The sequence below is a fragment of the Taudactylus pleione genome, unplaced genomic scaffold (assembly GCF_031769625.1).
Source record: "Taudactylus pleione unplaced genomic scaffold, aTauple2 ptg000073l, whole genome shotgun sequence".
Lineage (NCBI taxonomy): Eukaryota > Metazoa > Chordata > Amphibia > Anura > Myobatrachidae > Taudactylus > Taudactylus pleione.
Window position 1 is genome coordinate 8443339 of NW_028284475.1, and position 14325 is coordinate 8457663.

Genomic DNA, 14325 nt, shown 5'->3' on the forward strand with positions numbered 1-14325 from the left:
GGGTAAAGCCTGTGGAGGCCTCTAGCCAGTCGAAATCTAAGGGGCCCCCTCGCAAATTATCTCCCAATACGTTTTTAATTTGAAGAGACAAACTGTACTGTGAATCTGATGTCTATGGTTTATGTACATTACATTAATACAGTATTTTCTCTATAGAGTGTTTAACGAGAAGTTCGCTTCTTCGAGTTGATTAATTTTTTCTATCTTTTGGAAACAAATTTAAGAGAAGCTGGATTTTATTTTCTTTCCAGATCAAATCAATATTATTTTGATCCGTTGTCACGGGGCCCCTAAAAGGCGCGGGGGCCCAAAGGCCAGTTCCTACTCTGCCTATTTGATAATCCGGCACTGCATGAGGGTGTGACTACATCAGGGCTTGACAAACTTTTCTAAAACCTAGGAGCCAGGATGAAAGTGTAGGAACCAGACCCCCCCTTCCCCCCGTGACAGCATTACTGAGCAACCATACAGGCAACCAACCCCCATAGCCACACCACTAACGGGGTACCCCAGGTAAACCACCCTCCCACAGCCACATCAAGCAGCTAACCCGCCTCTCCAGGCAACCAACCCCCAGAAAGACTACCCCTCCGCATCCAAAAAACCCCGGGCAAGCAAAGCCACCGCCGGCAGTGGCCAAACTAGAGAGTGGTGGGCCCATATGCAAGAATATGCTTTGGGCACCCCTATGCAGTTCCCCCAGAAGTGGTCCCCCTATGCAGTGCCCCCAGTAGTAGTCCCGCTATGCAGTGCCCCCCCCTGTAGTCCCCATGAGCTCATGAGTGAGCTCCAGCCGGCTCACTCCGTGGACGACGCAGCAGCCAATGAGAGTCTGACAGGCTCATCGGCTGCTATAACAAACATACAGCCGCTGCTGGCGGCTGTGTGTTTGTTACTCTGTAGTGTGGACAGCGCTGGCGGTCTGCACTACAGGGCTCGGGGTTTGCTGAAAAACAGGTAGTCGGGCAACCAAATCTGGTCGCCATGGCGACTTGGCCCCCGGGTTTTGTCGAGCCCTGGACTACATAAACATTGAACGCAAACATACACACTCAGACTATAGAAAGACAGATGGCTACTGGTATATATCCTCCTGTCTATGCAAAAGAACCAGTTATTTATATACGTCTGCCCTAAGTATACAATTCAGACAAACATTTTTAACAATTTAGTCCAACAATATTTTGCTCATCAGCAAACAAGTCAATCTTTGCATGTGTATGACTTTAGGAACTCCTCTGTAAAGTAACATACTTTAGGCTGAATCACATTGGTGTACTCGACCACCATAAGCTTCTTACTGCTGCACCCAGAAAACAGAGACCACACTGCCTTCCTATGGCAGGGAAATCATGCTTCCCACAGACAGCAAGCTAACAATTTGGGAGCATGTTTCCAATCTGTATAAGGGGCACCAGTCTAAATAGACTATATAATTGGTATAAATATTATATTTGTTTGCTTTTAAAAAAAAAAAAAAAAAAGTTAAATTATAAAATATGTTTAGGAAGCTGTAAAGTAACAAGAAATAAATTCCAAACCAACTCTGCCAAAGTCAAGGAAATAAACCACAAATAAATACTGAACAGCATCTGAATACTTTAAACTACAGGTTCTCAAACTCGGTCCTCAGGACCCCAAACAGTGCATGTTTTCCAGATCTCCTCACAGTAATATAATTAGCTTCACCTGTGGATCTTTTAAAATGTGTCAGTGAGTAATGAATACACCTGTGCACCTGCTGGGTGACCTGGAAAATGTGATGTGTGGGGTCCTGAGGACAGAGTTTTAAAACCACTGCTTTAAAGGAAGACATTAAAGAAGCACATTTCATCGATTAAAACCAAAACAGTAATGATCAGGCAGCCATATTTCCCAGGGCTCTGTAAAATAGAATTGCCAAATTATTTAATTTGACACTTAAATGACAGCAGGCGGTGTGTGCGCGCATGTGGTGAATGGTTCCCCCCCATAAACCCCCATTCCACATACAGATAGGACTGCAGAGGTACAGAGGAGCCCCTGGAAAAATAGCTGGGGTACAGACTTGGGGGTGGAGGTACGTTAGTGAAGCATTTGCAATGTGTACACAAACTTGGCCACTTAATAATACTGGTAATTAAAAAGGTTTAAAGTGAACCTACCAACATCACTTACATACCACACTTCATATTTTAAGTAATTTTTCCCGAAACAAAACTACAAGAATGTTGTATGTAACATGGATTAAAAGTTAATTTATAGAAAAAAAAACATTCAAAGAGTAATAGGAATAGTCTCCGGGTCAGTAAACACACATTAGATCAAGTAAAAACCTGCTGACAAAGGCTGGGTTCAAAGTTCAAGGCTTGCCCCCATCGGTTAAGGAGGACACAAATCACTAACATACTGGTTACATACACGAGACAATGAACAACAGTATATTCATTTCAACAGAACCTTTCTACCATAGGTTTCAGTGCAACAAAACACCAAGTACAACGTTACATATAGGGGGTCGTTTTACAATCCAATTCCAAACTCGCATTGCTTTACCTGAGCAAACACGCAGCCCCCCGAGCAGGTGTAAGGGTAACTTTATTCTAAGGTACAAATGTCAGGACACAGTGCAGGACCTCTGGTACACCCCTCCGAAATAATAATCCGCTCTTGGAGGGTTTTAAATAGCATAATATGGCCACAGTTTCCAGGTGATTTTCTTAAAAAGCTAAAAAAATGGGTGCAAACGGCGTGGCACAGGTACGCGGAGGTGCAAACGGCGTGGCACAGGTACGCGGAGGTGCAAACGGCGTGGCACAGGTACGCGGAGGTGCAAACGGCGTGGCACAGGTACGCGGAGGTGCAAACGGCGTGGCACAGGTACGCGGAGGTGCAAACGGCGCTCACACGGTATGCGTAACACGACTTGCAGCGCACAGGGGATAGATGTATGTGGAAACATCAGTGGGATATTTAAACCTCTCCAAGTGCGTGATTATGCATTGGTAGGGGTGTACCAGAGGGCCTGCACTGTGTCCTGACATTTTTACCTTGAAATAAACATTTTCCCTACCATTTCACCAAGTTAGGTGACTGTGCGCAGAGTTTTACATATAGTTATATTATTCCATGCACAGTTTAGTATGTACAGTAATACATTAGGCAATACCCATTCACAGCTGAGTATTTAATATGAGCACTGATTGGCACATATTACATTGATTAACTGTTGCGTATATAATTCCTGGGATGTATAACAAAGTCAATCTGCATTATGCTCAAAGCAGCTGAGTGTTACAGCAACTTATTATAAAGGACAATATATTTGATATTAAGTTATTGAAACCTCTTTGTGCGAGGAGAACTGCAGGGAACATTTCTTAGTTTAATAAGTAATAAAGTAATAAGTAACACAGCAAGTACTTAATTTTAAATATCAAATCCTATCTTTAGCAATGTTTACTGTGCACTGGGCCGTTTTTGTGCTGGATTCATTCATACTGGGTACACACTAGACTATACGTCGTCTGATCCGCCGGAATCGGAGTGACATATCGGCACATCGCCTAGTGTGCACCCGCTATGTCGGAAGCACGCATCGTCAGCCCTACATGCAGGTCCAAAAGGGGATGTCGGTAGCATTCAGCAGTATGGCCCCCACCGTCACTGCCCACATTGGCAAGGGTGTATGCACCTGCTGATGCCAGCTCCCGTCACCGGCGATGTCGGGCGGGGTACATAACGCTAAGTTTGTACCCAGCATTTAAGCTTAATAACCAATTTTGTGACCTTAACTTTTCCTCTGTCCCCAGAATATATAAATGGTGTACAAAAGGCACAAAGACACAGGACAATCAATAAAGCAAATACCTGTACAAGTAAACAGAGGGCAGAATTCAGTTGTTTTCGCGGCCCGCATCTCCCGTCTAAAGTGACAGGAGTACGCTACCTGCTATGCAATTGTTCCAGATTTTTGTGCTGATCGCACCCAAAGTGGTCGGGTTTAGCCGCGTATAGCAGCTAAACCCGACCAAAGTGCTGGGCGCGATCGCGAAAAGTGATGTTTGGGCGCCCAAACATGTCACTTTTCGCATATTTCAGCTCTCACCCCCTGGGGCTGCGAGCTGAAATGTAGCGCTGGCAGTTGATCGTGCCCGACAGGAGCAAGAATTGAATAGCTCCGTCGGGCGCGATGGGGGCAGGAATCAATTAAATTCCGCCCAAAGTGTCACATTGCATTTGGTCTACAACACAAAGAAAACCTTAATCGGCGTCTATCAAAACTTACATGGCTAAAAGGACAATTCAAGCCAAAATTCATGACTGGAAAAGGAAGGGGGTGGAATTCTAAGTACAACTTGATCCCCGAATTGCCGATACTATCCGGCAGGTTCCCTGATATCTTGCGCAGTCCAGCTACAGTGAATTACCAAACGCCACACTCCCAGCAGGAACAGCGCAAGGTATAGGGGTTACATGCTGGAAAGCCTGAACGAACATTTCTAGGGACGTAAAGTATAGACCAATAATACAAACAGACGACAATAATAACACAGCAAAGACAATACCAGGCTGCCATTAGCATTCCAAAACTGCAGTCAATAAATACAAACTACACGTCCCAAAAACTTCTAACAAGCACATACAGAATAAACTTTTGTGCAAAAATCATTACCACAAATATTACAGTGCTTTGACCTGATACAACAACCTAGATGTCAAATTGCCAACCCAAAGTTGCAATTTTCTAGTATGTGCCCAACTTAACTTTTCTTTAAAACATATCCTACTTTTACAGTGCAGACACTGATTAAACATGTGAACAACAATTAATCAGATTCATTGTGGCCGACTGTTGCTGATTACTGGGACCCTCAGGGTATGAAAGTGTGCCCCCCATTTATGGTTTTGAAGTAGTGAGAAATTGCTTAGCACGTCAATGCTGCATACAGATCTATGTGCACATCCTGAAACTGTACCAGATAAAAATGATTAAAGCTGTGTGTTTAAGCCATTGTTTTATGACAAACAGTGAAGGCATACTCTATTGTAACAGTGTACAATGTTCTGCACACCAAATATAGACTCAAATGCCCAACAGCAAAGTGTACACGGAAACAAGTCACTTTCATTTAAGCGCGCACGAAAAAAACAAAGAAAAATAAACTGCAATTTGACAACGCATATTATAGTGAGGTTTGGTTAACACTTAATGGTCAGTTGAAATAGGGGCATATTACAATGGATATCTGCAATACTCCATTGCCCTAAATTGGGCATTTTGGTTTGAAGCCCCATAGAGGTGCATACTTAAATACACATTTTAGGGGGTACAATAACGGACGGCTGATGTGCACACTACATCACTCCTAAATGAATAGACATCTAAAGGATCATAAACACATGAAAAGCACATTAAAAAAAGAAAAAGTTAAGACATATCCACTACTGTGTTCTAAAATTCAATTTACATTATAAATCACAAAAAGCCCTAATTTCTTACACATTACCTTGACCTGTCAGAATCTCCACACATCACGTACATCATGCATCATATGTATTAACTCATGTGTTTTGGTTTCCTTTTCCCAGCGCACATGAGTTAAAGAGCCCCCCACCATATTTTGACAGATAAAGGGAGATCCAATCGCTGGTGATGTGCTGTCAGGCAGTGACATGAGGCTTGGCAGCCCACATATATGCCAACTACGGCAACCCTGCAAGTGTCCCGCACAACTCTACTCCATGTTGGCAAATTTGCCATGCCGATGATTGCGATGAGCCCTTCCTGGAATAACATCAGGCCCAGCCGGCCAAAAAAATCTCTCCTCTTCCTCTCCCCCCTCCCCCTTCCATACTGTCAACAAAACGTAATGACATTTGAATAGTATGTCAAAGAAATAGAGCAGAGGTTCCCAAACGCAGTCCAGGTTTTAAGGATATCCATGCTTGACCAGAAGTGACTTAATTAGTACCTCATTCAATTGGATTTAAACCACCTGTGCTCAAACTTTGATATCCTTAAAACCTGGACCGTTGGGGTGCCTTGAGCATTTGGGAACCTCTGAAACAGGAACTTTTTCTGCAACTCAGAGGGGTGGCAGCAAGAATAAGGACAGTACATGCATTATGGATAACTTCCTAACATACAGAACTGTGAGCATGTGTAGCGGAACACAGACACCAGGCATTGCAGGAAGACCCCTGTGTGTACTCCCAGCACCCCCTGCATACACTTTACAGACAAGCAGCGGAGTCAGGGGCCACTGTGGGGGCAGGTAAGGGGCACATGTACAGCCCAGTGCTACCCATCACCTTCCAGATGCTGGGAGCCAAGTGTGCTGACACTTATGGCTCCACAACAGCTACAGAGCCACAGGATGGCCCCCTCTATGGGCGTGTGCAATGGTTTGGGGGACGGGGGGTACCCAGGGGTGCACTAGCTCGCCTCTCCCTCCCCCCCTGCCCCGGGCCATACTCACATCTGCGGAACCACCTCAGCCACTGGTGCACGATGGTGCTGTGGTGCTTCTTGTTCTCGATGCACCAGCCGGAGAGGCTCTGGATAGACTCCATGGTGTTGGTGACAGCCTGCAGCTTGCGGTCCAGAGTGGCCTCCAGGGCCGAGGCCTTGTTGCCGCCGCCACCGCCGCTGCTGCCAGCCGCCATGTTGTTTCCCCCACAATCCCCCGCGGCCGCTGACTAGGGGAGGAGGGAAGGGGGTGTGTGTGGTGTGCGACTGTGTTACAGGCAGGGGGCCGCCATGAGGACGGAGAAGGGAGGGAAGCAGGGAAAGTACAACAAGTCACTCAGCACTAGTCCTAATTGGGGGGGAGGGGGGCACTTGCAGGAGCCGTATCGGGGCCTGGGTCGGCGGCGATAACGGAGAGCGGCGTCAGCAGAGCGTCTGCGTCACGTCACCGGCAGCGGGAGCGCGCCCGCGGGAGCCCGTGCTGTGTATGGATATAGGTGTGACGCGTCAGCGGGGGGGAGGAGCCAACCGCCCGTTCTGTCTTGTCTCTGAGTGACTCCTGCTAGTCACTCTCCCCCGCATGGCGGGAAGGTGCAATGCATAGACAGATAGCACAATTACCTGGGCTGGTAGTACATTTATTTACACACACCCCCTTATAAAAAAAACTCCACACGTTCTGTCTGGGTTAGCGCCATTGTCATTCAGGCCACTACTTTTACTGTACTGCAAAAGAAAACTCAGTTAAAACTCGAGAATGCATAATTATACTTTAAAACAAAGACCACCATTGTTTTTCTTATGAAATTCTGCATCTGTTTGATATGTCACATGACTCCCCTTTGAAAAAAAAATTAAAAAAATTAGAGTTGCATTTAAGATGGCCTCCATACTGGTGATAGACCCTAAAAAGTTACCCACCCCCCACACACTGCCCCTGGCAATGTAATGTACTGGCGTCCCCCTACCCCCCTTATACAGTGCCCCCAGTAGTAATCCCCCTATGCTGCATTGCCCCCAGTAGTAGTCCCCCCTAAACAGTGCCAACAGTAGTAGTCCCCTATACAGTGTCCCCAGTAATAGTACCCAGTAGTAGTCCCACCTATACATTGCCCCCAGTAGTAGCCCCCCCTATACAGTGCCCCCAGTAGTGGCCACCCCTATACAGTGCTCCCAGTAGTGGCCAACCCCCATAAATTGCCCCCAGTAGCGGGCACCCCCCCCATAAAGTGCACCAGTAGCGGACACCCCCTGGCGGCTGTCTGTTTGTAAACTGTGTAGGGCAGACCGCTCTCACTACGGTCTGCCCTAAACTTGTGGGGCAGATGGATTTGTCCACCCCTTGGCTACTGGTGGCACTGCCAGGCGGCACCCCCCCCTTTGGTCGGCGCCCCTGGCAAGTGCCATCCTGGCCAATGGGTAGGACACTGGATTCTGCCCCTGCATATCTGTGTAGACACTGGATTCATATTTCCATACTCATTTCCTTTTTGTTTCCACACTTATGGACCACCCTGTAATTTTGGTGCACCTCAAGCTGGGAACACACTAAATGATGTGCACTGAGCGCGATATCACGACGGCCGGAGCAGGCAGAAGTTACGGCATCGGCAGGTGCTTATACACTTGCCAATACCAGCAGCGACAGAACGGCAGCATGGCCCCCACTGATATCGCCCGTCGGACCTGCATGCACGCAGAAGCGCGCATCGTAAGCGACATAGCTGGTACACACTAGACCCTGCCCGACATCCACAGCAATGGGACCCGCAACACACTTGCTGATACGGGCGGGGACCATGCTGCATTTGGCAACACGGCCCTCACTATCGACATCACCCCGTTGAACCTGCATGTAGGGCCAACGGAGGATGTCGCTGATAACCCACAGGAGCACGCATCATCAGCGACATAGCGGGTACACACTACATGTGCCCGATATGTCGTCTGATCCCACGAATCAGAACAACATATCGTCTAGTGTGTACCCAGCATTGGACGCCACATATAGCGGGTCAGACTTTTACCAGAATCTTGCATCTTAATTCACATCGTATCCACATATAAAGTCACACACAGTATGCCAGGTCCACTAGATTAGTACCTTTGTCACAAAAGGAATTGGTATAATGTAGCAGAATAAGCGTAACAATGCATGGCGCGGGTCACTAGTATCGGCACTCTGTATTTTGCCAGGATTAAGCTGGGCATACACTATACAATTATCTGTCAGATATCTGTCCAATCTGGCTGGTTGGAATGAAAACCTGGTAATGTATGGGAGCAAATGACAATCGTCCATTTGCTCACAAGCACTGGAAAATAGCTAAAAATGGTCGTTCAGGCAAACTGGTTACACAAATTTATACAATTTTTTTTTTGTCCTTTTTTCAGTGGTTAAAACCATATGATCGACTCATGTGCGCCTATACATTACCAGGTTTTCATTCCAGCCAGCCAGATATCTGACAGAAAATTGTATAGTGGATGCCCTGCTTTAAGGCCCCCATACATCAGTAATTGATTGCAGCAATTGTGCAATTTGCAATCGATTGTAAAAGGGAAAGATTTTTATACACAATCGATTGCAAATTGCTGCAATCATTTGCTGATGTATGGGGGCCTTTACACTGGGTACACACTAGACGATATATTGGACGATGTCATTTTGAGGCAAATCCGAACGACAAATCGCCAAGTGTGTATTCACTATTGTGCGCTCCCGTGCTTATTTCTATGCATTTTCAGATTAGCCTACAGTGCAGGCCGATCTGAGGAGCCGTTGGCCTACATGCTCCTGGATGTGGTGGGTGAACGATATATTGGGCGGTCATACATCAAATCGGGCAATGTGAACGGACCACCCAATATATCGTGTTGTTGCTGGGTACACACATCATCTAGCGTGTACCCAGTGTGTCTGAGGGCCTGATACTGCAAGGAACGCAACTGCTAAAATGCACGCGATCGCCCGATTGTTGAGTTCTGCACATATGTATGCATCGCAGTATGCGAGCCGGCCACTGTGATCAGAACTGCGCAGACCCATTGTACAGTGATTGAATGGAAGTGCCATTTGGGGGTTGTGGCTGGAGGGTGGGGGGTCAGCGAAACGCAGGCGTGTCAGTGCGTTTGAATGCCGTTGCAGGGGCGGCATTAACTTATCCGCTGCGAGGGCATACGCAGCTTCTGCTCCCATAGCGTGCAGTCATGTTCCAAATTTCTGAGTAAGATCTGCCCTTGTGCTAGTGTGCGTGAGGCTGCGATGGTACTCCATGTGTCCGATGGTTTCGCTATTCTGTTACGGATGTGGGTAAGGTGGGCGTCCTTATGTAGTGCTGCGACGGCATAGCGATCGCAATGGATTAGCATATGATCGCAGTGAGACTGCGTGCGTAATCGCTATTCATTATGAATCAGGCACGGAGTCACACACAGAAATTCCAGGAAATGCAGGCGTCCGTAGTCCGAGTAGCTCACATTGTTTTGTTGCATTACTGATACAAATAAGACACATTTTGTGGGATGGTTGGTGCGGCTTAGTCGCAAATTCCATGGCACGCCAACGCGATTTGAGGTTAGGTGGATGTTGTGGCTCCAGCATCTGTTTCTGTGCCCATTCTATGCGATTATAGCGTTACACAGAAGTCCGATAATCGACTGATTTGCGACCGTGCTGCGTCTCAATACAGAACCCAGCAGCTGCAAGCATATTCTTGCACACCTGCTGCATACAAATTTGCCAAGAAAAACACACAGTATATTTTATAATGTTATTTAATTATAATGACTGTAGATATAGTCATATATTTAAAAACAGCCTAGTTTATATAAAAACAATATTCCACTATAAATTCACAGATCACAATTTAACCGACTTTGAATAAGTCTCGACAGTAGGTGTGCCAGAGATATAGGTCACTCCATATTTGAAATCAACACAAAATTTGGATTTTCTTGTGCAACAATATCAAGGGTATAACGCATCTACACCTCAGGGAAGACATCCAACGTGTGATACCGCTGTGGCCGTCAACACAAAAAAAAAAAAACTTTGGACAATCGGCGACAGCTTCATCTGGCACGCACTGTAGAGTCCGACCGCCATGCGACATTGCCGCAGATAGAAGCAAAATTCAATACAGGGGCTACAAGTAACATCAGCGTTCAAACATTACAACGTTTCCTTTCTTCTATGGGGTACAGGAGTTGACGGCCCACTCAGGACCCAATGCTGACCACACGACTCACAAGACTCTGCACATAACCTGAGCTCATGGACACAAGATGACTGGAAACTTGTAGCCTGGTCCAACGAGTCGAGGTTCCAACCGTGTTGGCAGATGGACGATTACGCGTTTGGAGAAAACCCCATGAGGAAATGGACCCCGCTTGCAAACAAGTGACAGTGCAGGGCAGCGGTGGCTCTGTTATGGTGTGGGGTGTAATCAGCCGGCACGTATTAGGATCCATGATGCATCTGCAGACATCACTGACCGGCGGAAATTCCGTACATTCTTGCATATTATTTGCACCCATTCATGTCATGCATTCACTCAGACGGAAGGGGGCTCCGTAGACTATGACTGGAGGAGTTTGGCATCAGGAGTTGGCCCCCTCATTGCAAGGTTTGAACACATGGAATCCAGTTCAATGTGCCATCAATAGCAGTGTTCCACCACTGGCAAATATTAGGGAATTGTGTACTCTATCTACAAAGTACCACAGAGAGCGGGTGGAGCCCATGCCCCATTGTGTTACTGCTGTAATACGATCATAAGAAAGCCCTATATGTTAGTAGATAGGTGTGTCTGTTTTTCTGGCAATCGAGTTTGGTTTCTTCCATGATAGAGAGTCCAGAACGAGAAGGTAAAGAATGGAAGGAAAATGTCCTAAAAAATAGAAAGAACTCACGCGTTTCATCTTGCCTTTTTTTTTTTTTTTTTTTTCTAAGCTCCTACAAATGAGTTTTATTTTATTATATAGTACCAGTCAAAGGTTTGTACACACCTGACTGAAAGTATGTTTCTCATGCTATAAAGACATTATTACAAGACATTGCGATGACAAGGCTTGTGCTTGAAATTAGGGCCCGATTCAGACCCGATCACTCGGAGCAAGCGGTTATTCAATGTGCGCATGCATACGCTTTGTATTGCGCGTGCGCAAATGAAAATGAGCGATGGGGAAACTCTCGCTCGCCAAGCATAGACAGCCCAGCTGAATGAGTGACAGGTCAAGCCGTTTGTGGGTGGTAACAGCAGCAGGACACTGGAAACAGGGAAGTGGAGGTGCGAACGCAGGCGTGCCTGAGAATTGTAACGCCGTTTGAGGCGTGCATAATTAAGCCAGCGTCATAGGACACGTCACTTGCTAGAAATATACACTGAAGTGCTCACAGTGCTGCGGCAAGGTATAGTCAACCTCAAGCGCTGCGATCGCATCTGATGGGGCTCGATGTACCAATGGTTTCATACACTTCCTGGAGATGATGTTCGCAAGTGGGCATCTTAAGACAGGCTGGTGGGTGTCTACAAACAAAAAGTGATCGCTCGCCAAAATATAGTGGGCGTGCTTATGACTTGCCATGCGAGCGGCTGCCTTGACATCACTTAGCCGAATTTCCATACACTCGGAGCGAACGATCACATCTAGCGAACGGATCTGAATCAGGTCCTTAGTTCCATAAGACAAATTCAGGTCAGTTTGAACTAAAAAAAAAAAAAAAAAAAAATGTTGTTTTTCTTTGCTAAGAAATGGAGGTCAGTCAATCTTAAAAACTGCAGCAACTTTGAAAGTTTCAAGTGCAGCGGCAAAGACCTTAAAGTGGAGGGTCGGCGAGTTGCAGTTGCTAAGACATGTAAGCAACGACATCAGAACTCAGGTCCTTTCTTACACCAGATTTGTCAGTCTTTGTATGTAGCTCTACTGGTCTGCGAACAAAAATCCACAAATCCAGCGGTACTGTAAGTGCGGCATACAGCAATTCCGACTAACTCATGAGTAGTCAAACTGAGGGCCAGATTCAGACCCGGTCACTAGCAAGCGATCACTCGTTGCTGGCGATGTTTGCTAATGTGCGTATGCGTGTGCATCGCAATGCGCAAACTAGTACGAGCGATCAAGAAGCGCTCGCTCGCCCAGCAAAGACAACCCAGTTGAATGAGTGACAGGAGAGGCCGTTTGTAGGGGCTAACACGGGCAGGCCACTGGAAACGGGGGAGTGGAGTTGCAAACGCAGGCGTGCCTGAGCATCTTAACGCAATTTCAGTGGCGTGCATAATTAACAGCCAGCGTCATAGTACACGTCACCTGGTTGAATTATACACTGAAGTGCTCGCAGTAGGGTACAGTCAACCGCAAGCGCTGCGGTCAGTTCCGATGGACTCCGATGTACCGATGGTTGCATACACTTCCTGGAGATGAAGTGCCCAAGTGGGCGTCTGCATACACAAAGCGATCGCTCGCCAAGACATAGTGGGCGTGCTTATGCCTTGCCGTGAGATCGCCTGCCTTGACATCACTTAGCTGAATTTGCATACGCTGGGAGCGAGTGTCCGCATCTAGCATAACAAACACAAGTCTATATGTAACTAAATGTATCCAAGTGATGGATCAGGCCCATAGATAGATAAGATATATAAGATAGATCCAGACATTAAAATGTTACTAACGCATTTCTCCTTAACAGTAGTTTAACTCTTGTACATTTTTACCAGCCGAGAAGTATTATGGCATTGGAGATATGGAACGCCTGTCAAACTGGCTGGGGTACCGTGGAAACACTGCTAGAGTGTTTCTAGGTCTCCAAGAACTGGTTCTACAGATCTTAAAAACATAGCTGCAGTCTGCTCCGTGTTAAAAATCCAAGACAAGTGAGATGGGTCTCTGTTCTTCTCACGTTTTAACCTTTAACTCACCTATTGTCTGGGTTCCGGGAGTAACACCGAGTCACTGGTGCAGTTATTCATTTTTTTCATGATGCCAAATCTCCCAGAGAGCCCAAATCAATATTGGTCCAAGGTGTATTTTGGCTACTACAACCTCTGTTCCCTATCAATCCTCCTTGTGGGAAGACTTTCATCTTGCCCAGTACCCATCACAAGTTAATATTCATGGGCCAAGCTTAATGTTTCGTCAATCATGCCCGTATCAAGATGATCCCGACTTAGGGGGAAATGTATCAAACAGTCTAAAGAGTGTAGATGTTGACAAGTGAGAAGTTTTGTATAGCAACCAATCAACTTCTAGCTAGCATTTATCAAGTACATTCTATACAATAACCGATAAAAAGCTGATTGGTTGCTATGAGCAACGTATGCACTCTTTTAGAAGGCTTGATACATCGCCCCCAGAATTATTGGCAACGTGTTCATGATGCAAAAGATATAGGTTTAGCCTGCTCCATCGGTTCCCACTACACCTGCTATTCATTTTAGACAAACCCTGAGCCCATATTTCTATGGACTTTGTTATAGACCCGTCGTTCAAAGGGAACGTAAACATCTGGGTGCTTATGGACCAAATCATCCCTTTGAGAGTCTTTCTTTGGCACCTATTGTGGCTCCTCAGTTTGTTCAGGAGATCTTTCGCTGGTGGCGCTGTCCCTTTGAAATTGCCTTCAATGGTAAAACTCAATTTCGATCTACATTTTGGCAGAGGTTTAGTAAGAGTAACGGAGTGAATCTTATTTTTTTCACAGCATATTAAACCACACAGGCACGATCTTAAAAATGTCCTATTAAGGATTTAAGATTTAAATAGGCTGGGCTGAACAGTCTGGCTTTGGAACTACAAACAGATTCAAATAAAAGCCCTGAGTGCACTGATGCACTGGGACCAGAACTAAAACTTTAGAGCAGTGTTTCGCAACC

General features: G+C 46.1%; 1 protein-coding gene across 1 annotated transcript in view; it reads right to left on the reverse strand.

Annotated features, from left to right (window-relative positions):
• Nucleotides 1-6929, reverse strand: part of RPRD2 (regulation of nuclear pre-mRNA domain containing 2) — a 62293-nt gene extending 55364 nt beyond the window's left edge. The window contains exon 1 of the mRNA XM_088467664.1: nt 6462-6929. Within this exon, the coding sequence (XP_088323790.1) occupies nt 6462-6648 (187 nt within the window). The 5' untranslated portion in view covers nt 6649-6929. The remainder of the gene's footprint in view (nt 1-6461) is intronic.
• Between the last annotated feature and the right edge of the window lie 7396 nt (nt 6930-14325).